The sequence below is a fragment of the Falco rusticolus genome, chromosome 10 (assembly GCF_015220075.1).
Source record: "Falco rusticolus isolate bFalRus1 chromosome 10, bFalRus1.pri, whole genome shotgun sequence".
NCBI classification, from domain to species: domain Eukaryota; kingdom Metazoa; phylum Chordata; class Aves; order Falconiformes; family Falconidae; genus Falco; species Falco rusticolus.
Genome location: NC_051196.1, coordinates 20,188,543 through 20,212,409, shown reverse-complemented (window position 1 = coordinate 20,212,409; position 23,867 = coordinate 20,188,543). Strand labels below are relative to the sequence as shown.

General features: G+C 48.6%; 2 protein-coding genes across 4 annotated transcripts in view; one reads left to right on the top strand and one right to left on the bottom strand.

Moving 5' to 3' along the window:
• DNAJC17 (DnaJ heat shock protein family (Hsp40) member C17) overlaps positions 1–23,867 on the top strand; it is a 31,820-nt gene that overhangs the window by 6,961 nt on the left and 992 nt on the right. For all 3 annotated transcript variants that reach the window (XM_037403109.1, XM_037403108.1, XM_037403110.1), the window contains exons 2-10: positions 8,895–8,964; positions 10,149–10,207; positions 11,726–11,813; positions 12,217–12,299; positions 12,750–12,846; positions 14,483–14,532; positions 15,058–15,135; positions 15,831–15,911; positions 16,692–16,820. In XM_037403109.1, the coding sequence (XP_037259006.1) occupies positions 8,895–8,964; positions 10,149–10,207; positions 11,726–11,813; positions 12,217–12,299; positions 12,750–12,846; positions 14,483–14,532; positions 15,058–15,135; positions 15,831–15,911; positions 16,692–16,820 (735 nt within the window). The remainder of the gene's footprint in view (positions 1–8,894; positions 8,965–10,148; positions 10,208–11,725; positions 11,814–12,216; positions 12,300–12,749; positions 12,847–14,482; positions 14,533–15,057; positions 15,136–15,830; positions 15,912–16,691; positions 16,821–23,867) is intronic.
• On the bottom strand, positions 20,241–23,863 carry C10H15orf62 (chromosome 10 C15orf62 homolog). Its single transcript, XM_037403111.1, has 2 exons — positions 22,090–23,863; positions 20,241–21,656 (listed from the first exon to the last, which is right to left on the bottom strand). The coding sequence occupies exon 2, from the start codon at positions 21,529–21,531 to the stop codon at positions 21,001–21,003; it is 531 nt and encodes a 176-aa protein (XP_037259008.1). The 5' UTR covers positions 21,532–21,656; positions 22,090–23,863; the 3' UTR covers positions 20,241–21,000.

Here is a 23,867-nt window from a genome sequence, read left to right as displayed (position 1 = left end):
CTGGGATTTCCTGGGCAGAATCCATCTGGGCTGGGCTATTTTGGGGCAGAATCCTAAAGGCGTGCAGGGGATTACATGGGCAGAATCCAGGCGGGCTGGGATTGGCTGAGCAAGAGTCCAGGTGGGCTGGGATTGGCTGGGTCAGAATCCCAGTGGGCTGATATGGCTGGGGCAGGATCCTAATGCCCTGCAGGGGATTACATGGGCTGCGTCCATCTGGGCTGGGCTTGGCTGAGGCAGAGTCCAGGCGGGCTGGGATTGGCTGGGGCACAATGCACTTAGGCCTGGAAGTTTTAAGAGAGAATCCGACTGGGCTGGGATTATTTGGGCAATGTCCATCTGGGCTGGGATTTGCTGTGTGAGAATCCGACTGGGCTGGGATGGCTTTGGGCAGAATCCTGATGGCCTGGGATTTCATGGGCAGAATCGTGCCTGGATGGGATTGGCCTGGACGGAATCCAATTATCCCGGCAAAGCTCTAAGGCAGAATCTGGCTGGGCTGGGATTTCATAGGCAGCATCCACCTAGGCTTGGATATTTTGGGGCAGAATCCTAAAGGCCTGCAGGGGATTACATGGGCAGAGTCTGTCCTGGCTGGGATTGGCTGAGCAAGAGTCCATCCTGGCTGGGATTTTCTGGGATAGAATCCCAGGAGGCTGATATGGCTGGGGCAGGATCCTAATGCCCTGCAGGGGGTTGCATGGGCTGCGTCCATCTGGGTTGGGCTTGGCTGAGGCAGAGTCCAGGCGGGCTGGGATTGGCTGGGGCACAATGCACTTAGGCCTGGAAGTCTTAAGGGAGAATCCGACTGGGCTGGGATTATTTGGGCAATGTCCATCTGGGCTGGGATTTGCTGTGTGAGAATCCGACTGGGCTGGGATTGCTTGTGGCAGAATCCTAATGGCTTGAGATTTCAGGGCAGAATCCATCTGGTCTTGGATTACTTGTGAAGCGTCCATCTGGGCCGGGATTTGCTGTGGCATAATGCGCCTGAGCTGGGATGGCTTGGGGCAGAATCCTGATGGCCTGGGATTTCAGGGCAGAATCGTGCTGGGATGGGATTGGCCTGGGCAGAATCCGATTATCCCTGCAAGGTTTAATGCAGAATCCGAGTGGGCTGGGAGTATTTGGGGAAGTGTCCAGCTGTGCTGGGATTTGCTGCGTCAGAATCTGACTGGAGTGGGATGGCGTGGGGCAGAATCGTAATGGCCTGGGATTTCCTGGGCAGAATCCATCTGGGCTGGGCTATTTTGGGGCAGAATCCTAAAGGCCTGCAGGGGATTACATGGGCAGCATCCAGGCGGGCTGGGATTGGCTGAGCAAGAGTCCAGGTGGGCTGGGATTGGCTGGGTCAGAATCCCAGTGGGCTGATATGGCTGGGGCAGGATCCTAATGCCCTGCAGGGGATTGCATGGGCTGCGTCCATCTGGGCTGGGCTTGGCTGAGGCAGAGTCCAGGCGGGCTGGGATTGGCTGGGGCACAATGCACTTAGGCCTGGAAGTCTTCAGGGAGAATCCGCCTGGGCTGGGATTATTTGGGCAATGTCCATCTGGGCTGGGATTTGCTGTGTCGGAATCCGACTGGGCTGGGATGGCTTGTGGCAGAATCCTAATGGCTTGAGATTTCAGGGCAGAATCCATCTGGTCTTGGATTACTTGTGAAGCGTCCATCTGGGCCGGGATTTGCTGTGGCATAATGCGCCTGAGCTGGGATGGCTTGGGGCAGAATCCTGATGGCCTGGGATTTCAGGTCAGAATCGTGCTGGGATGGCATTGGCCCGGGCAGAATCCGATTATCCCTGCAAGGTTTAATGCAGAATCCGAGTGGGCTGGGAGTATTTGGGGAAGTGTCCAGCTGTGCTGGGATTTGCTGCGTCAGAATGTGACTGGAGTGGGATGGCGTGGGGCAGAATCGTAATGGCCTGGGATTTCCTGGGCAGAATCCATCTGGGCTGGGCTATTTTGGGGCAGAATCCTAAAGGCCTGCAGGGGATTACATGGGCAGAATCCAGGCGGGCTGGGATTGGCTGAGCAAGAGTCCAGGTGGGCTGGGATTGGCTGGGTCAGAATCCCAGTGGGCTGATATGGCTGGGGCAGGATCCTAATGCCCTGCAGGGGATTACATGGGCTGCGTCCATCTGGGCTGGGCTTGGCTGAGGCAGAGTCCAGGCGGGCTGGGATTGGCTGGGGCACAATGCACTTAGGCCTGGAAGTCTTAAGGGAGAATCCGACTGGGCTGGGATTATTTGGGCAATGTCCATCTGGGCTGGGATTTGCTGTGTCAGAATCTGACTGGGCTGGGATGGCTTTGGGCAGAATCCTGATGGCCTGGGATTTCATGGGCAGAATCGTGCCTGGATGGGATTGGCCTGGACGGAATCCAATTATCCCGGCAAAGCTCTAAGGCAGAATCTGGCTGGGCTGGGATTTCATAGGCAGCATCCACCTAGGCTTGGATATTTTGGGGCAGAATCCTAAAGGCCTGCAGGGGATTACATGGGCAGAGTCTGTCCTGGCTGGGATTGGCTGAGCAAGAGTCCATCCTGGCTGGGATTTTCTGGGATAGAATCCCAGGAGGCTGATATGGCTGGGGCAGGATCCTAATGCCCTGCAGGGGGTTGCATGGGCTGCGTCCATCTGGGCTGGGCTTGGCTGAGGCAGAGTCCAGGCGGGCTGGGATTGGCTGGGGCACAATGCACTTAGGCCTGGAAGTCTTCAGGGAGAATCCGACTGGGCTGGGATTATTTGGGCAATGTCCATCTGGGCTGGGATTTGCTGTGTGAGAATCTGACTGGGCTGGGATTGCTTGTGGCAGAATCCTAATGGCTTGAGATTTCAGGGCAGAATCCATCTGGTCTTGGATTACTTGTGAAGCGTCCATCTGGGCCGGGATTTGCTGTGGCATAATGCGCCTGAGCTGGGACGGCTTGGGGCAGAATCCTGATGGCCTGGGATTTCAGGGCAGAATCGTGCTGGGATGGGATTGGCCTGGGCAGAATCCGATTATCCCTGCAAGGTTTAATGCAGAATCCGAGTGGGCTGGGAGTATTTGGGGAAGTGTCCAGCTGTGCTGGGATTTGCTGCGTCAGAATGTGACTGGAGTGGGATGGCGTGGGGCAGAATCGTAATGGCCTGGGATTTCCTGGGCAGAATCCATCTGGGCTGGGCTATTTTGGGGCAGAATCCTAAAGGCCTGCAGGGGATTACATGGGCAGCATCCAGGCGGGCTGGGATTGGCTGAGCAAGAGTCCAGGTGGGCTGGGATTGGCTGGGTCAGAATCCCAGTGGGCTGATATGGCTGGGGCAGGATCCTAATGCCCTGCAGGGGATTGCATGGGCTGCGTCCATCTGGGCTGGGCTTGGCTGAGGCAGAGTCCAGGCGGGCTGGGATTGGCTGGGGCACAATGCACTTAGGCCTGGAAGTCTTAAGGGAGAATCCGACTGGGCTGGGATTATTTGGGCAATGTCCATCTGGGCTGGGATTTGCTGTGTCAGAATCCGACTGGGCTGGGATGGCTTTGGGCAGAATCCTGATGGCCTGGGATTTCATGGGCAGAATCGTGCCTGGATGGGATTGGCCTGGACGGAATCCAATTATCCCGGCAAAGCTCTAAGGCAGAATCTGGCTGGGCTGGGATTTCATAGGCAGCATCCACCTAGGCTTGGATATTTTGGGGCAGAATCCTAAAGGCCTGCAGGGGATTACATGGGCAGAGTCTGTCCTGGCTGGGATTGGCTGAGCAAGAGTCCAGCTGGGCTGGGATTTTCTGGGATAGAATCCCAGGAGGCTGATATGGCTGGGGCAGGATCCTAATGCCCTGCAGGGGGTTGCATGGGCTGCGTCCATCTGGGTTGGGCTTGGCTGAGGCAGAGTCCAGGCGGGCTGGGATTGGCTGGGGCACAATGCACTTAGGCCTGGAAGTCTTCAGGGAGAATCCGACTGGGCTGGGATTATTTGGGCAATGTCCATCTGGGCTGGGATTTGCTGTGTGAGAATCCGACTGGGCTGGGATTGCTTGTGGCAGAATCCTAATGGCTTGAGATTTCAGGGCAGAATCCATCTGGTCTTGGATTACTTGTGAAGCGTCCATCTGGGCCGGGATTTGCTGTGGCATAATGCGCCTGAGCTGGGATGGCTTGGGGCAGAATCCTGATGGCCTGGGATTTCAGGGCAGAATCGTGCTGGGATGGGATTGGCCTGGGCAGAATCCGATTATCCCTGCAAGGTTTAATGCAGAATCCGAGTGGGCTGGGAGTATTTGGGGAAGTGTCCAGCTGTGCTGGGATTTGCTGCGCCAGAATGTGACTGGAGTGGGATGGCGTGGGGCAGAATCGTAATGGCCTGGGATTTCCTGGGCAGAATCCATCTGGGCTGGGCTATTTTGGGGCAGAATCCTAAAGGCCTGCAGGGGATTACATGGGCAGAATCCAGGCGGGCTGGGATTGGCTGAGCAAGAGTCCAGGTGGGCTGGGATTGGCTGGGTCAGAATCCCAGTGGGCTGATATGGCTGGGGCAGGATCCTAATGCCCTGCAGGGGATTGCATGGGCTGCGTCCATCTGGGCTGGGCTTGGCTGAGGCAGAGTCCAGGCGGGCTGGGATTGGCTGGGGCACAATGCACTTAGGCCTGGAAGTCTTCAGGGAGAATCCGACTGGGCTGGGATTATTTGGGCAATGTCCATCTGGGCTGGGATTTGCTGTGTCAGAATCCGACTGGGCTGGGATGGCTTTGGGCAGAATCCTGATGGCCTGGGATTTCATGGGCAGAATCGTGCCTGGATGGGATTGGCCTGGACGGAATCCAATTATCCTGGCAAAGCTCTAAGGCAGAATCTGGCTGGGCTGGGATTTCATAGGCAGCATCCACCTAGGCTTGGATATTTTGGAGCGGAATCCTAAAGGCCTGCAGGGGATTACATGGGCAGAGTCTGTCCTGGCTGGGATTGGCTGAGCAAGAGTCCATCCTGGCTGGGATTTTCTGGGATAGAATCCCAGGAGGCTGATATGGCTGGGGCAGGATCCTAATGCCCTGCAGGGGGTTGCATGGGCTGCGTCCATCTGGGCTGGGCTTGGCTGAGGCAGAGTCCAGGCGGGCTGGGATTGGCTGGGGCACAATGCACTTAGGCCTGGAAGTCTTAAGGGAGAATCCGACTGGGCTGGGATTATTTGGGCAATGTCCATCTGGGCTGGGATTTGCTGTGTGAGAATCCGACTGGGCTGGGATTGCTTGTGGCGGAATCCTAATGGCTTGAGATTTCAGGGCAGAATCCATCTGGTCTTGGATTACTTGTGAAGCGTCCATCTGGGCCGGGATTTGCTGTGGCATAATGCGCCTGAGCTGGGACGGCTTGGGGCAGAATCCTGATGGCCTGGGATTTCAGGGCAGAATCGTGCTGGGATGGGATTGGCCTGGGCAGAATCCGATTATCCCTGCAAGGTTTAATGCAGAATCCGAGTGGGCTGGGAGTATTTGGGGAAGTGTCCAGCTGTGCTGGGATTTGCTGCGCCAGAATGTGACTGGAGTGGGATGGCGTGGGGCAGAATCGTAATGGCCTGGGATTTCCTGGGCAGAATCCATCTGGGCTGGGCTATTTTGGGGCAGAATCCTAAAGGCCTGCAGGGGATTACATGGGCAGCATCCAGGCGGGCTGGGATTGGCTGAGCAAGAGTCCAGGTGGGCTGGGATTGGCTGGGTCAGAATCCCAGTGGGCTGATATGGCTGGGGCAGGATCCTAATGCCCTGCAGGGGATTGCATGGGCTGCGTCCATCTGGGCTGGGCTTGGCTGAGGCAGAGTCCAGGCGGGCTGGGATTGGCTGGGGCACAATGCACTTAGGCCTGGAAGTCTTAAGAGAGAATCCAGCTGGGCTGGGATTATTTGGGCAATGTCCATCTGGGCTGGGATTTGCTGTGTCAGAATCCGACTGGGCTGGGATGGCTTTGGGCAGAATCCTGATGGCCTGGGATTTCATGGGCAGAATCGTGCCTGGATGGGATTGGCCTGGACGGAATCCAATTATCCTGGCAAAGCTCTAAGGCAGAATCTGGCTGGGCTGGGATTTCATAGGCAGCATCCACCTAGGCTTGGATATTTTGGAGCGGAATCCTAAAGGCCTGCAGGGGATTACATGGGCAGAGTCTGTCCTGGCTGGGATTGGCTGAGCAAGAGTCCATCCTGGCTGGGATTTTCTGGGATAGAATCCCAGGAGGCTGATATGGCTGGGGCAGGATCCTAATGCCCTGCAGGGGATTGCATGGGCTGCGTCCATCTGGGTTGGGCTTGGCTGAGGCAGAGTCCAGGCGGGCTGGGATTGGCTGGGGCACAATGCACTTAGGCCTGGAAGTCTTAAGAGAGAATCCGACTGGGCTGGGATTATTTGGGCAATGTCCATCTGGGCTGGGATTTGCTGTGTCAGAATCCGACTGGGCTGGGATTGCTTGTGGCAGAATCCTAATGGCTTGAGATTTCAGGGCAGAATCCATCTGGTCTTGGATTACTTGTGAAGCGTCCATCTGGGCCGGGATTTGCTGTGGCATAATGCGCCTGAGCTGGGACGGCTTGGGGCAGAATCCTGATGGCCTGGGATTTCAGGGCAGAATCGTGCTGGGATGGGATTGGCCTGGGCAGAATCCGATTATCCCTGCAAGGTTTAATGCAGAATCCGAGTGGGCTGGGAGTATTTGGGGAAGTGTCCAGCTGTGCTGGGATTTGCTGCGCCAGAATGTGACTGGAGTGGGATGGCGTGGGGCAGAATCGTAATGGCCTGGGATTTCCTGGGCAGAATCCATCTGGGCTGGGCTATTTTGGGGCAGAATCCTAAAGGCCTGCAGGGGATTACATGGGCAGCATCCAGGCGGGCTGGGATTGGCTGAGCAAGAGTCCAGGTGGGCTGGGATTGGCTGGGTCAGAATCCCAGTGGGCTGATATGGCTGGGGCAGGATCCTAATGCCCTGCAGGGGATTGCATGGGCTGCGTCCATCTGGGCTGGGCTTGGCTGAGGCAGAGTCCAGGCGGGCTGGGATTGGCTGGGGCACAATGCACTTAGGCCTGGAAGTCTTAAGAGAGAATCCGACTGGGCTGGGATTATTTGGGCAATGTCCATCTGGGCTGGGATTTGCTGTGTCAGAATCCGACTGGGCTGGGATGGCTTTGGGCAGAATCCTGATGGCCTGGGATTTCATGGGCAGAATCGTGCCTGGATGGGATTGGCCTGGACGGAATCCTATTATCCTGGCAAAGCTCTAAGGCAGAATCTGGCTGGGCTGGGATTTCATAGGCAGCATCCACCTAGGCTTGGATATTTTGGAGCGGAATCCTAAAGGCCTGCAGGGGATTACATGGGCAGAGTCTGTCCTGGCTGGGATTGGCTGAGCAAGAGTCCATCCTGGCTGGGATTTTCTGGGATAGAATCCCAGGAGGCTGATATGGCTGGGGCAGGATCCTAATGCCCTGCAGGGGGTTGCATGGGCTGCGTCCATCTGGGCTGGGCTTGGCTGAGGCAGAGTCCAGGCGGGCTGGGATTGGCTGGGGCACAATGCACTTAGGCCTGGAAGTCTTCAGGGAGAATCCGACTGGGCTGGGATTATTTGGGCAATGTCCATCTGGGCTGGGATTTGCTGTGTGAGAATCCGACTGGGCTGGGATTGCTTGTGGCAGAATCCTAATGGCTTGAGATTTCAGGGCAGAATCCATCTGGTCTTGGATTACTTGTGAAGCGTCCATCTGGGCCGGGATTTGCTGTGGCATAATGCGCCTGAGCTGGGATGGCTTGGGGCAGAATCCTGATGGCCTGGGATTTCAGGGCAGAATCGTGCTGGGATGGGATTGGCCTGGGCAGAATCCGATTATCCCTGCAAGGTTTAATGCAGAATCCGAGTGGGCTGGGAGTATTTGGGGAAGTGTCCAGCTGTGCTGGGATTTGCTGCGTCAGAATGTGACTGGAGTGGGATGGCATGGGGCAGAATCGTAATGGCCTGGGATTTCCTGGGCAGAATCCATCTGGGCTGGGCTATTTTGGGGCAGAATCCTAAAGGCCTGCAGGGGATTACATGGGCAGAATCCAGGCGGGCTGGGATTGGCTGAGCAAGAGTCCAGGTGGGCTGGGATTGGCTGGGTCAGAATCCCAGTGGGCTGATATGGCTGGGGCAGGATCCTAATGCCCTGCAGGGGATTGCATGGGCTGCGTCCATCTGGGCTGGGCTTGGCTGAGGCAGAGTCCAGGCGGGCTGGGATTGGCTGGGGCACAATGCACTTAGGCCTGGAAGTCTTAAGAGAGAATCCAGCTGGGCTGGGATTATTTGGGCAATGTCCATCTGGGCTGGGATTTGCTGTGTGAGAATCCGACTGGGCTGGGATGGCTTTGGGCAGAATCCTAATGGCTTGAGATTTCAGGGCAGAATCCATCTGGTCTTGGATTTCTTGTGAAGCGTCCATCTGGGCTGTGATTTTCTGTGGCATAATGCGCCTGAGCTGGGATGGCTTGGGGCAAAATCCTGATGGCCTGGGATTTCATGGGCAGATTCATGCTGGGATGGGATTGGCCTGGGCAAAATCCAATTATCCCTGCAAGGTTTAATGCAGAATCCGACTGGGCTGGGATTATTTTGGGGAAGTGTCCAGCTGTGCTGGGATTTGCTGTCTCAGAATGTGACTGGAGTGGGATGGCTTGGGGCAGAATCGTAATGGCCTTGGGGATATGTTGTCATGCATATGCATTCTGGTTCAACTGCAGCCTTCTAATTGTGATAGGGAGGTGTGTTTTAAGTTAACAAAACCTATAACAAAAGAAGCTCCCTCAACAGTAATTTTTTGTCTCTGCAGTTTTGACTGGTTTGGTTTTTCCTCAGTACAGACCAAAGATTTACCATCCAATAAATCTCTGTTCTTGGTCTTGCAGGTTAAGAAAGCCTACCGGCAGAAGGCACTGACTTGTCACCCAGACAAGAACCCGGATAATCCCAGAGCAGGTAATATGGGACTGTGCACACACAAATGACTCTTCATTTTTATTTTCACATATACAGACCCCTTGAAGTGGCTGTGCTTATACTTCAAAGCTGTCTTTGCATGTGGTTTAGGGTAAGCCCTCATATACGTCATGTGAAATATAGATATGCAGACTAAGGGGTATTTTCATCACTATTAGAAAGCTCTGTTTTTTAAAGCTGAATGCATACGTGTTTGTTTTAGAAACATCAGTGTTAATCAGTGCTGAAATTATATTTGTACCTCTCAGAATCTTCCCACGTGGTACTTGAATCACAGACCTTTGGCCATGCTGTAACTAGCATTTACTGGCTTATCACTATTTTCATTCATACCTCTCACAGTAAAAACTTCAATAGAAAGTTTATAAATCATACCATTTATGGTCAGTGGCCTTTTTTGTTTGTTAGAGACAATGCCCTGACTCTGTGGAACTGCATATACGTAGACTGTTAGCAAGGTCTAGCTTCTGCAGCTACTCCGCTTTTAAGTTTTATAGCTACAGGTAGCAGTGAACAGCAGTAGTAACTAAAAGGATGCTGTTCTTCAGGACACCTCAAGATATTTCTGTATCTTGCATTTTCCAGTTTGATGGGCTTCAGTCCTATAGATTGAAAATTTATAACTAGTAGAAAGAAAAAGTTTCCATCAGGGGAAAAAAAAGTCAGCAGTGAGAGGAAAGCTGGGGGCTTTGATATCTGCAGACAGCTGGGAAGTGTTTTGAAGTGTATTCGGAGGCCTTTGGCTTATCTGTGTAACCTTCCCAGAAGAGGGTCAGCGATACTGATGTAAAATGCAAAGTGTGAATCTGGGGCTGATAAGCTATTGGTATGAAAGGGAGAAATTATAACTGTGCTTCAGGCTGACTGCAGGTTGAGTAGTACGTTTCTGTAGCTGGGTTCTGTTAAATTCATGTTTTCAAGATTTCTGTTAAAATGAAATGGTCCAGTCTTTGTTTCTTAATTTACACTGAAGTTTATGTAACAATGTTGCCCTTTGAGTTGAGGTGGTCCTGGCTGTAGGTTGGCTTACAAATGCTTTGGAAAGATTATTCTTCTTTCTGATGTTCTGCAGGTCTCTTCCATAAGGGATTGTGTTTCCTGGTTCATCTCCAGGCCACTAGCATGGTTTCCTGCATCTTACCCTTTTTTCTTCTAATTCCCAGCGGAAGTCTTCCACCAGCTGTCTCAGGCCTTAGCTGTGCTAACAGATGCAGCAGCAAGGGTAAGGATGCCCACCCCTTGATGATGTTGAGATTGTGTGGTGTTACTCTCTGCAAGAGTGCTGGAGAAGCATTGGAAACTATCTTCTCCAATTGTGACTTCATGAATGCAAGTCTCAACTGTTACTCCCTTTAATTCTCCATGAGATCAAATAGTAGGTGCCAGACAGGAACTTGGGCAAATGTTCTTTTTTTGATTTGATGTGCTGGGAGTAGCTCTGTCCATTTGCTGCAAGGGTGAGATACTGTCTTTAGTAACATGGTAGACTGGGCCATATCCCACCACTGATTCAGGGATGCATTAAATTCCCATGACAGCAGTGCATTTGCAGTTCTCTTGAAGTCAAGGTCTGAGAAATAAATAATATCAAGATGTGATTGCTAAGACTGAAAGCCTTTCTTTCAATGGGGCACAAGAGACTTGTAAACAGAAAAGCTGAATCATAGTCATGATCTCTGTCCTTTTGCTGCGAGAGATTTGCAGGCTGCCAGATGTATCTTGGATGCTTTAACTCACTGTGAGGAAGTGGTTGAGTGCCTGCTGCTCAAGACCTGAAAATAATCAGGACATGTGAAGGGAAAGAATAAAAACAAAATAAAAATAATTAAGTAACTCTGTCCAGATAAACTCAGGAGAGAAGGCGTATTAAAATTTCAGATTATAAGATTTAAAAACATGAAATAACTCTCCTCATTTCAAACACCGGCAAAGCTTGTAATTTCCCCTCCAAGGGGCAATTAAGCTTTTGGCATCCAAGAACCTTTTTGGCTTCTAGATTTTAAAAAGGTAAAAGTGTTTAGCAACCCCTTCCCATGCAGGAAGGAAAAATAGCAGCTTTTCTAGTTCATAAAACAAGAGCAGTGCTTTCCTGTGCAACTATTCTGCAAGTAATATTTGAGCATTTGTGCCGGTCTATGCTTGACCTAATACAGAAAGGTTCTGTGTAGGTTGATGAACAGATTATCAACTGGTTTAAACAGGTGCCAGTGAAATTGCCAGTTTATCCCAGTTCTTAAGTCTCTATAATGCTAAACAAATGTTGATGTGTGGTTGCTGCTGAAGAGTTCTGACACTCTTTGACCTAATGCATTCATGTGAGTCAAATATACGTCTTGTGAATAAATCTTTCATATAAAATAGACTCTTTGATTTTAAAACTTTGCTCCAAACCAAACCTGTTCTGTTACCGGTGCCCCTGAAGCTACTTTTGACATCTTCAGGAAACCAGAATATTCTTCCCACCTCTGCGGATTGGGTAGGTTTTCTCCCCAGTCCACTTTGCAGTTATTCCTGAACTTCCTCACCCTTTCAGGCTTCATCTGGAGATCCTTGGGCCTCTTCTCATATTTTCAGGATATTTGTGTTAACTTCCAGCACTTCTAGGAGGAATGCTAACAAGAAGCAGAAAATGCTTCACCTCTGCTTAGTGTTTCAGTGTCTCATCTCGCTTTTATTCACTGCTTTCCATTTAATCTCTTGCTTTATATAGTTTCACACTATTGTGTTTGTTCTTTGACAGGCGGCGTATGACAAAGTGAGAAAGGCTAAGAAGCAAGCTGCAGAAAGGGCACAAAAACTTGATGAGAAGCGAAAGAAAGTAAAGCTCGGTAATAAAATCAGAACTTTATTTCACTCTTGGCTTGGAGTCTTTGTTAGCTAGGTGTTTGCATTTCTTCTGCTGCTGGAATTCAGCATTAATTCATCTGCTGTCCATTTGTGATGGCTGTGGTTTCTTTATGCCTAGTTCAGTATAGCAGCCATCTGAAATCTTCTCCGACAGTCACAGCTGGGGATGGTTCTTCTCTGGGGTGAAACTAGGGCTTCTGATGACTGTTAAGACATCAGACACTGATACATTGATGTGCATGGGCAGACGAGAGGTAGCAGAGCTATCGACACTCTTCTTTGAAATTGGTGTAGGTGTAGCCAAGTTTGTAATCCTTCCATCTACCTCTGGTCAGCAGTGAAAATTCTCTTTGCATTGTTTTAATTTTGTTTCATTCTCTGCAGATCTTGAAGCCAGAGAACGAGAAGCCCAGACCCATGAGAGTGAAGAGGAGGAGATCAGGATAACGAGATCATTAGAACAAGAAGTAATAAATTCTTGGATTTCTCTGCTTCTTTTGAGAATTACTGAATGTTACAATCATGATGAAAACTATGTGATGAGATGCAGCAAATCGATATATAGCAGTCCTTCAGCCTTTGAATTAATGGACTTTATGAAAGTAGAGAGGCGTGTAGAAGGGATCTTGTAGCAGCCTGGCAAATGTGTCAAATCTCAGGATTTTATTTTTCTGTCTACCCTTTCCCTTTTGCATAGCAGACAATAACAACAGCTAGTTGGTTATGTGCTTGCTGATAGGGACTGTGTCACTAGGAGCATGAGAGGTCCACACTGGAGCTGTCACAGGGGAGCTAGCAGGAGGGTTGGCCCAGGAGATGGCTGCAAGACAAAAGCTCTCCTTGGCAGTCTTTAGCTGGCTCAGACCAGCCATGGAACTGTGCCCTCAGACGTCTGTGCTCTCTTACCTCTGCTGTAGATAATACGTCTGCGTGAAGAAGGCTCCCGTCAGCTTGAAGAGCAGCAGAGACTCATTCAAGAACAGATCCGTCTTGAAAGAGAGCAGCACATTCAAGGTGAGAACAGCTGAGATTGGAGCTCTCGGCCAAACTACATGCACATGGGACTCCAGCTCTTCCGTAGACATCGGTCACGTACAGATGTAGCCTTCTGACATGGTCACGGGGCCATATGTAAGGTCCTGCTTAGCACCTTTTTCACAGATAAGTCTCAAGTCTAGTATTTCTGTGGGGTTGCTTCCTTCTGTGGGGCATGCTGCTCTCTAACACGTTGTTGCTGCTCCTTTTCAGCAAATGTTCTAAAGCACTGAAACTAGATGGTCTGATGTGGGGTCCCACAGTTACGCTGGAGGGATCCTGAAGTCCTGCTCACCTGTCACAATTAGAGCAGTCGGTGTTGCAGACTCAAACCAGGGAATGATAAGGGTTTTTTTACAAATAATAGTTATAATTGGGTTACTATTTCTGTATCCCCTTGCAAGTTCTCAGTACTTACTACCCAGCGTGGAAACTCAGTGTGGAGAATAAACTTTTGTTTAGTTTATGGTTGCTGAGGCTTTACTTTCTGGAACTTGATTCTCTCATGTTCCTTGGGTGTACACAATCTTTGTCCCGGGTTTGTACGAAGACCAGGAGCAAATCCTTCAGGAAACGTGCAACATACTGAACAGGAAAACATCTGCATTCTGTGCTGCCATACAACAATAGGTAGTTACCACATTTCAAGTTGTCTCCCTCTAATTCTCATGGGCTTGTCATGAGCTGTAGTTAGTCCCCTTCATACAGGAGGGGATGAGATTTTTTCCAGAATCCAGAACGTCATCCTTTGATATTCCTGAACCTCACTTCCATCCACACATTTCTATAGTGAATTGCCTTTTTTAATACTCTGTATCTGTGTGGGCTTGAAACAGTTTTATGTTTTGGAAAGTTCTGTTCTTTTCAAAACTAATTAGAGTGCTATTCAGGTTTTCAGTTCAATGGGAAGATTTATTGTCTCTTGCTTCCTACTCCTTTCACTCTGGCAGAGGCTGCAGTATAAGATCTGTTGCTTTCTCACAGGAGAAGTACTTATCTAATGAGTAAAAAAATAAAAAATAAAAAAAATAACACCAGAGCTCTGGATGCAGAAACTCTTTTGGGGATCAGCAGGGTTTTCCTGTATGAGTGCAAGCCATTCAGCCCACCGTAGCCATTCTTAATTTCACGTATCAGGAATTGGGGAGGAGGTTGAGCATTTGCTTAGTGTAAAACACTTGCAACAAGAGCACACCATTATAAAGTATTTCGTTGCAGGGCTAGATTAAATTCTTGGTCTATGCTATCCTGGTTTTTGTCTACACTTAATTTTTCCACATTTGTTCCCACCAGCACAACCCTCTTGCAAGGAAAAATGTTACAGAGTCTAACAAGTCTCCTGTTTCTATTTTTACTTAGTTTTATCTAGCCTTGATCATGGCAAGTCTGGGCCTCATAGAAGGGAAAAATGCTGACATCCAATAGTCTGTGCTGCAGTTCCTGATGATAATGTTGCACAAAACTTTTTGAGGCTGAAATGGTCTAGTGGAAATCCGGAAGTGTTTGCTGTTGCCATATCTACGTTTTCAGGTCAAATTTTGTGCTAAATGCTCTTCAGTTGTGGAGGTTTCAACCATGTCCTTCTCATCTTTTTTTCTTCCTGTCCCCTCTTTAGGCAAGCAAGAAAGATACAGAGCGGAAGGCAGAATAACTCCTAAACTCAAAGTAAGACATCCTTATAAAGCTGGGCTTTGGTGAAAACTGATAGAACGTTATGCAGCTTTGGAAAACAGAAGGGACACTTCAGCTCTGCTGAACTGGCATGTCCCTTTGTACAATGGAGGTGAAGTTCTCTATTTAATGTGCATCATGCATGTGAACAGCTCCTGTCACCGTCTTTAAAACACCCTTCCTCCCTCACCCTTTTCTCTACTGTGTGGTCTAGGGTTTTGAGCCTTAAATTGGGTTGTCTCTGCATTAAGCATGGGAGAAGATCTGCTTATTACCCTGATATAGCCATAGTGTGCTTTCAAGCATGATCTTTTTTTATTCCAATGAGCACTGTTTCTCCCTGTTCCCCAAATCATTTGTTGCCTTTGCACATTCTGTTGTTGAGATCACGGTCTTGGCAATTCTGGGAGTGTAACTGTAAATAGCCAACCTGATGTGTGTGCAGGTGGCAGGAGCTGCAATGAGCATGGCAACACGTGTTCGGAAGGACAAAATTAACATCTTGTGTTTATTTTCCAGCTCAAATGGAAATGCAGGAAAGAAGATGAGACGAGAGGGGGATACTCAAAAGATGTTCTGTTGCAGATCCTGCAAAAGGTCCTGTCTCTACACTTTCCTGCTACTTGATCGTGCCCTGCTCTCAGTGGTGTAAGAAAGGATAGTAAATGCTGGGAAGCTACATATAAACTGGAGTGGCTCATTTTGTGTTCTGTTGTCCAGCTTTCTCATGCAGTTTTCAGAGGTCATCAGCACAGTCCATTAGCTGTGAACTGTTCCCCAGCTAGCACCTCTGTCTCTCCCCAGCAGGGACTCCTGCTGAAACAGCAACTGCAGACTCTTCCCATGGAGTGGTTCATGCCCTGTATAAGTTAGTCTGGCTGTGTGGTTATGGTACACTTTTGCCTTCGTTTAAAGCACTGTACATTAGCTGCTGTGGGAAGTTCAGAGATGGCAATAGACAAGCCTTTGATCTGATTAATCCCAGTATGTGATCTTTATTTTCCCTTCATGCAAGCATCTCCTGTAGCTCTGAGACTGAGCTAAGCAGCCCTCTGGCACTGGGGCTTGCTGGAAGCAGAGCGTGTAGCTCCATGCCTCCTCAGAATTATTTCCTGGAGGAACAGAAATTATGACAAGTTGGGATCAGTGGAAGCATCATGCAAGACAGAAAGGGTGACAGCTCAAGCCTCATGTCTGTGAAAACATGTTTTCTCTTTGCATTCATTCCATAAATGAACTTGACATCTCTTCTGTGTCTGTAATTAACTTTTCTTTCTTCTTTGTCTTAACAGTATGGCGATGTGCTCAATTTGTTGATCTCAAGTAGGAGGCCTGGGAGTGCAGTCGTGGAATTTGCTACTGTTAAGGCTGCTGTAAGTTTGGCAGAGACCCCAAATGTGTGTATTGGAGAGTGGGCAAGAAAGGGTGTTGCAGAAGGGAAGGGTTAGCAAACTGGTGGCCTAGAGATGCTGCCTTGTCATTAAGGCAGTGCAGAAGGGTAATGAGAGTCTAAAGGTACAGATGGATGAAGGGAGTGGCAAAGCTAGAGGCACAAACCCAAAGCAGATCATGCACTTAAAACAGCAGGCTGTGCATGTAAAAGGCTGAGGAAAGAGACGCTGCTTTAAAAAGCAGGCACTGAGCTATTTAACCAGCTCTCACTGAAGGTGAATTACCCATTGTGGAGATGGGCTGAGTGACTTTTAGAGGTTATATCAGGCATTTGCAGTTTAAAAGAAATCAAAATATCTTGGCTCCATATGAGTTACAATAATTCATGTGGCTGTGGAAACAGAAATCATCAGTTACCCTTATTTTTAGTAGTTCCATCAACTTAAACTTATGCTGTACAGCAGTGTCTGTTTCTTGTCACCCATTCTTTCACTCATATATCCAAATATTAAAAAAACCAACAGAATTTTCTGTTACCTGTTTATCAAAAGTACCATCAGTGATATGTTTGTCTCTGCTTAATGCAGATATGGACCTTGAAGGCTGTTTCTCGTGGAGGGCAGCTGTGAAATCCTCATGGTTTGTGCCCTACTCGGCCTTTATGCCAGATGGAGATGGAAAAACTTTTATGATTGTTAGTGACCTGTGAGGGAGTGGGGTCTGAAATTCAGATGGTGATGGAAGAATATTTTCATTGTTAGGAGATGGCTGTGAAGAATGAAGTTGGCCTGATAAATAATCCTCTAAAGATTTCCTGGCTGGAGGGCCAGCCCCGGGACAATCCCAGCACTGTCCTTTCTGACAGCACTAGTCAGCCAAGGACTTCACAGGTAAGGAGGCGCAGGCTGCTGTTACTTAAACCTGTTTCTATAGTAACCTGAATTTAACAGTGTACTTTGCATTTATGGTAAGATACGCTGATTCCCAGCAGAGATGAAAAGAAGCTTGTAATGAAAGACCTGCCTTTCTGATGAGCCTTTTTATGCTGAACCAGTGGTTTTTTTAGAGGACCTCTTGCCTGAGTAAGCAGCACCCTGAGAACACAAGCTGTTTGGGCGAATGGACCTTCACATAATCTCTCTCTCTTCCAGTTGAAAACCAGGGATGTTCCTTGCTCAGCCTGAAGCCTCTAATGCCGTTCTTCTGGATTTTTTTTCTGATATACTTTGTGGGTATCCTCTGGCTGATAGCTGATTGAAATGGGTCTCCTATAAGGTTTCTTCAGAGAGGCTTGGTTGGTTACTTACTGCGTTCACAAGAGGCTGATGTTTCAGTGCTGAAAGGAAACCTATATTCTTAGGGTCTGCAGGAGGGAAGAGAAAGCAATACCAAATTAAATATCTTGTAGAGACCCTGTTGTCTGGTTTTGGTCCTCTTTACCAGTGTCATTACTGGGTGCAAGGTGTTTAACTCAGCTGCTTCCTGTTTATTTCATGAGATAATCCCTCTGAAGCTGTTGCTCTCAAATAACAAATGTGTTCTGATCACAAAACACATGGAAGGCAGTAACATCTAGTGGTTAGAAAACCAATCTGAGGGTGTGCTGCAGCAAATTGCTGGTGCTTTGTTACCCCTTGTTCCTGTTGACCCTCTGAAGGGGGAGGTGCGCCCACTTCTTTTGAAGCATGTTACATTACACTTTGCTCTGTAGCACAGAATTTCTCTTGTGCTCTGTGTGTCTTCTGACCTAGTTAGTAATTCCTTGGCTGTGAAGTTGTGAAGGAACTGAGATATCCTTTGCTGCTTATTTGAGTTCCAGTTCAAACTTCATGCGATGCTTATTCCCCTCCCCTTCTTCCCTGTGGTATAAAGATCAAAAAGATCTAATTGCTGAGAGGGCTCCTGTCATGCTGTGTGTCTGTGTCTCAGTCAGCCTTGTGTGTGTTCACTACCTAAATATTTTAGCAGCTTGTGAGATTGTTCAGTACATTCACTCTCCTGACTTTAAGTACTTTCTGATGTATAAATGCATCTACCATAAATAATGCTTTGTTGTTATCCGAGTTTTATTTTGGGTTGTATGTTTTCACTTGGGATGCATGGTCTTTGTCTGAACAGCCTGGCCTGAGCAGCTTAGTTTCCCAAAAATCTCAGGCAAAGGCAATTACAGCATCGTAGCTCAGGACCCAGGCAGATCTCCCTGCACAGCGTAGAACCAGTGAGTCCTGCAGACACAGCAGAGCTGGCCAGAGCGTTAGAAGGCAAACTGGGGAAAGAAGCAAAATCCAATCCAGCTTGAGTATCTCTTGCAGCTAGAAAATGAGAGCTGGCTCATTGACACCTAAGGGGGTTGCTGGTGCAATTGGAGTTTGTTAGTGGATTCTTGCCTGTATGTGTTCAAAAGCCCTGGCTTTTGGCTGAGTTTATCTTGGCTTGTTTCCCTGACCAAAGCTTGTTAGTGTGGAACTGCAGCGTCTGCCTGCTGTGAAGGATTAGCTTGGTGGAGCAGTGAGGGAGAGCAGGCTAAAGCAGCAAATGGTGTTCATGCTGTGTGGAGGTGGTGACTCACTTCTGTCCGACACAGCCTCATCCAGCTTGTATGAGCCCTCAGAATGGTGAGGAGTTACGGCCAGTGACTTGCACCCTTTCCCAAGCATTGCACTGGTGATGCTTGTCTGTCCTTTCTACTGCTTTTATATGTAAGCAGCTGCAGTTTCTTTGATTACATTGCAGTCCTGCTGGCCAGGCTGAGATCTCCAAGCTGCTCTGGTTCCTGCTTTTCATAGTTCCCACTCTAGACCCTCCCCAAATCCTGGTGCTACTTCCACAAGAATGCTTCCAAAATCTGTAATGTGGCAATAGCTTCTTTTGGCTGTACTGTTTCCAGCTGACTTATTCTTTGCTCTCAGCTCTTTAACTCTAGATGTGCAAAATGAGCTCTTTCAGATACCTTTTGCCACTGCCTCAAACCACTCCTTGCCTCATCCTTTCATACCCAGGCTGGCTTCCCAGCCCTCCCTTCCCATTTGCTGCTCCCTCCGGGTTGCTCCTATTTTTGTCTGAATCTGCCCCCACATTTGCTCCCACTCTGTGCAAATGCAGCTTCTTCCCTGCTCTGCTTCGGAAAAGAGCTGAAGACCTGCAGCATTCTCATGGCAACGCACCTGCTTCTGAGTTGTGTCTGCTCCCTGCCTGGGGTAGTCAGCCAGGAGCTGTGCCCCAAAGTCTTCAAATAAAGGACAGCCACACACTAACTAGACTGTAGGAGGTTTTGGAAGCAGTTCTCAGGTGAAAGCAAGGCTGATTGTTGAAAAGTCATGCTGTGAGGAAGCAGTAAGTCGTAAGGTACTTGCCTCCACGGTCTTCATTGGTTTGTTTTCTTCTACGGCTACAGCTGCCCACTATCCAGCAGTCCCTGGAGAGCTGCTGGAGCTGAACAGGCAAGTTGTACTTGAATTACAAAAGCTGTGGAGTGGCCAGTGTTACTCCAAGCTTTTTGAGAGCAATGACTATTTGATTGCTGCAGCTCTGAATGGTTCAAAGGACACAACAGCTGCGTAATGCTGTGAAGAGCATATTTTGCCACTACAACAGCATGAACCACTTGGTTGTGGGAAGGTCTTCCTTGCACTTGTAGCAGGATCTCCCTGCCAGTGCTCCACATTCATCTTGGGCCATCCATTCAGCCATATTAAAGTGCTGAGACAAGCCGCCTGTCTGGCACTCTTGCATCTTTTCTAAGGTCTTTTGATGTTTCATAGGTTTGTTTTGTATTTGTCTGACTTTACAGCCTGACGTGAATCTAGTAAGTTAAGAGCCATCTATGCATTCTCTGAAACGTCTCTGTGCACTTTGCTGTAGCCAGCTTCCAAAGCTTATGGTCATCTGGGGTGCACGGAGATTTCATTTATTTATTTATTTTTACAAAGAGCCCCTAGTATGTAATGTAGCTGTGAAAAAGGTAAGAATTGATGACCCAGTAGTTTCTGCAGTGCCCTTTTAAGAGCTTGCCCTGATAACACCTAAAATGTTCTCAGCCTAGCAGAGCCCTTCCCACTATCCAGTTCACAGGGGCAGAACTGTCTGACGCTGGGTCCTGACCTGAGCTGTGTGCACTCAGAGGAAGAGAAAGTGCCAGCAGCTCTAGCCTTCTCCCAGCCCACAAAAGCAGAGCCACGCCGCTTCCCCACCTGCATAAAAACCTGAAGTGCCAGAGAGGATAGAACTTGGTCACTACAGATAAGGCACCTCTACTCTTGATGCCTGGGTTTTTTCTGGCTTGCTTCCAATGAAATGAGGCAACAAGACGCTTCCAGTCACAGATACATTTATTCTTCCATATCTGTACAGCTGATAGATCAGTGCATGCTTCAAGCAGCAGTATCTAGAGAATTTTCTTCCCCTGCTAGTAGGATGAATAAACTGCTGTCGCTGTATTACGAGCCTACGTGCGTGCTTACCTGTTTCCAGGCTGGCAGTGCCAACTGCACTTGAGTTAGGGGAAAAGAAACCCACAAGGGAAAAAAAAAAAAGAAAAAAAAAAAGAAAGAAAAAAAAAAAAACGAGGAACAGCTTTGATTTTTTTGCATCCAAACATGGTAGGAGAAGAAACACCAGGTTCTGTCTCTTGACCCTTGCCACAGCTATGGCTTTGAGATGCAATGCTACTGTCTCCTTGCAAGCTGCCTGCTTACCCACGAGTTCTGTATGCCATATCCTTTTCTGTCCCTGCTCTGCAGCGTTACAGCCACATCCCCAGAATAACAAGTCTTTTACCAAACAATGCCATTCTTCCATGAGGAGGAGATGCACAGTCAAGAGGGGGAAATTCCCAGTGTGGAGAGTTGACCACGAGGTTCCAGCAGACAGTGCTCTCATCTGAGCATGGAGCCTGTGAGCTCTGCTCTGAGGGACTCCTTGGCAAGGACAGGGACAGTCCGTGGTGATGAAGGTGAGAACAACAAAACAGGCCACACACAACAGGAATGCTGCAGTATCCTTCCTTCTGCTCGGGCTAGAGAGACTGGCAGCAGCAGTAAGTAAATGTGACACGTTAAATGATGAATACCTTCAAATGGCGTAATCTCTCGGATTCTGTTTCCTGAGGGTCTGCAGAACATCCTCGAGAAGCGATAGCCCCAAATCCACTTTGAAGGACAGGAAGGGATCAGACAGATCGGAAAGAGTGGTGCCATTCTGGGAACCTGTCTCTGAGGTCCCGCAGTCTGTAGCCTGGTCCTTGTGGAATTGAGTTTGAGTGGCTTTGTGGTATTGATGGGTAGCACCAGAAAAGGAGATGTCAGAGTGAGAATCTGTGTGGTCGATGATGTTAGGGCAGCTAGAACTGTCCAGGTAAAGCCGGGGAGGCTTGGGAGGTGCTTGTACCTTGGCTAGGTTTTGCTCACTCTGACATGACAGGTAATCAGACTTGTCCTTCAGATCCCTCAAGCATTCCCTCTTCTGGCACTGTCCATCACTGTCCAGAGTGTGGCTGTTCTGGTTCAGGATGATGACTTGATTGCCCAGCTTTTTGTGTCTCCTGAGTGAGAAACGTCTGAAGAACGTGGTGGACTTAATGGACCCTCTTCGCCAAGTATCCATACTGCTGAAAGGCAACGAAAGGAGGAGACTGTTGACTCTTCACAGTCAGGTGTTGGGACTTCAAGTCGCAGGATCAGCAGCAAGCCACACAACAGGAACAACCTCTTCCTTCCCTGTTCCCGTAGCTGGAAGGAAAAAAGAGAGGCTGGTATTGCAGGAAATGCAAACTTCACACTATGTCCCTGTGTGAAGGAGCGTTGGCCTGTCTTGGATATTAAGGAGTCTCCTTCTTCAGTGGAGAAGGAATGGTGATGTCTGAGCTTATTAAATCTGTGCTGCAGAAATGAGCTGATGAAGAACAGCAAAGGCACACAGTCACCATGAGAACAGATTTAATCTAGCATCTAGAACAGAAGGGCACTTTGGTACCATGGTAACCAGCCACCTTCATGGTGAAGGGCACAGTATAAAAATCTCAGTGGGTGGCTGGGAACAGAGATGGTGACTCAGTCACACTGAAGGAAACCAAAGGAATACAGCGTAACAGAAATTTTAAAAGCAACAAAATGCAGATGTAAAAGACAAGTGTTAGGAAATTTGAATGCAAAATAGACTTACGCTGTGTCGGAGCAGCACCTGAGTCCAACAGGCGGAGAGGAGAAACGGCTGAAACACTTGGAGAACTTGTAGCTACCACATTCACCAGTGTGCTGAGATGTTGGAAGAAGCAAGTCCAGGGGCGATTCAGCCAGGTTGAACCCAGAATGCTAAAAATCCGCAATGCCTTCTTCTCTTCATGTGCCTCCTGTCACTGCTTCCCAGGCTGCAGTTCCTTGTGCGTATGTATTTGTTTTGAGCCAAGCCCTTGCTGAGTCAGCCACGTCAGAAACTGGGTTTTACACTATTGGTAATTGCCAGGATTGCAGGAAGTAGGTGTGTGGAGTGGCAAAGCATCAGCCCACACTCTGCCTGAGGAGAAAGCAGGTTCCCTTAGAGGCGCCCAGATTGCTTGAGAAATGTCAGCGTGAATACCAACTTGGAGCCCATCTTGAATCGGACTGTTTCTTGTCTTGGTGCTCTCCCTTCTGCCACTTCTGATGGCTTGTTGTATGAGCAGGACTTCCAAATGAGGCTGGGAATACTCTTTTGTCTGTTTTAAATTTAAATCCAGAGTATGAGGTAGTGATTCAGGTTTGTATGGGTGATTCATCTGTATGAGTCTCATGTAGGCTATTTCATTCAGCCAAACAAATCACAGTAAGCATCTGTGGTTAGTGGACAGGAACTTTGAAGAAGCCCAGTTCTGCCACTGAAGACTGATACGATCTCATGCTTTCTCAGACACTGTGAAAATCTCTGCTGCATGCTGCTGGAAGGTTATTTCATTCATACAGCTCCTAAGATACCAATTATGGTGTATTAGTCTCTTAATTTCCCAGCCTAAGTTTCTCATCTGTTGTGGACTTTCGTTTTGACCTTGCAGCTAGACTCTGCAGCTGGAGGAACCGCTTTGCTGGCACTTGCCCCATTTTCATGCAGAATCGTATTTAGCTATTCCGTTGCCTTTTCATCCCTTCTGTTTTCTATGTAAGATGTCCTTAAATCACCACTAAATCTAGCTCCTAGAAAGATGAACATGAGAGGGGTTTTTTTTTATTCACCTTCTGTCAAGATGCTTTTATTTCTACCTGAACTGTCAAGCAAATAAGGTGGATGTTTCCAAGCATTGCAGTGCTTTGAATACAGCCAAAATAGTAAGGCCACCTACTAATGTTAAATGGCTTTTGAAAGCAGAGTGCCAAAACCACCACTTTGCTCTGCGATAGCAGCTGTCATCTGCTGCCTACACTTATTAGGTAGAGTCTGCAATCAGCTTCGTTGACGTGACAGTTGCTACCACACACAGAAGAACAGCTCCCAAGAGCTTTTGAGAACTGAAACGCTCCTGTGTCGGGTTTGGAAACATACCTGGTGATTTTCTTTCTGCAGCCACTTCCATGACTAAACCACAGAAAGGTTTGATTTATTTTTTTTAATGGCATTAGCCTTTATAACGGATGGAGTGTACACTGGACTTTGTGCACCCGCGTTGTACTTGCAGAGCAAGCTTGTCATCCAAAATCACTAGCCACAGCTAGGCAAGCTGTGCTTCTCCATCCAACCCTGTGAGCAGGGAGCAGCTCCAGCAGCGAGAGGGTAATTCAGGTTTCTGTTTGTCCCACTCTCTGTCTTGTCAGCAATGCTCGTACGAAGCAGGCAATTTTCTGTAGGCCAGGCGGCTTTTGCACTGTACCTGATTCCTCTGGGGTCATACTGCTATGAACAGCCTTCCTGGCTCGAACGTGTGTTGTGAGTGTGGTTTATGGTGCGAGGGGCTGGGTTTATATTGTCCTTGA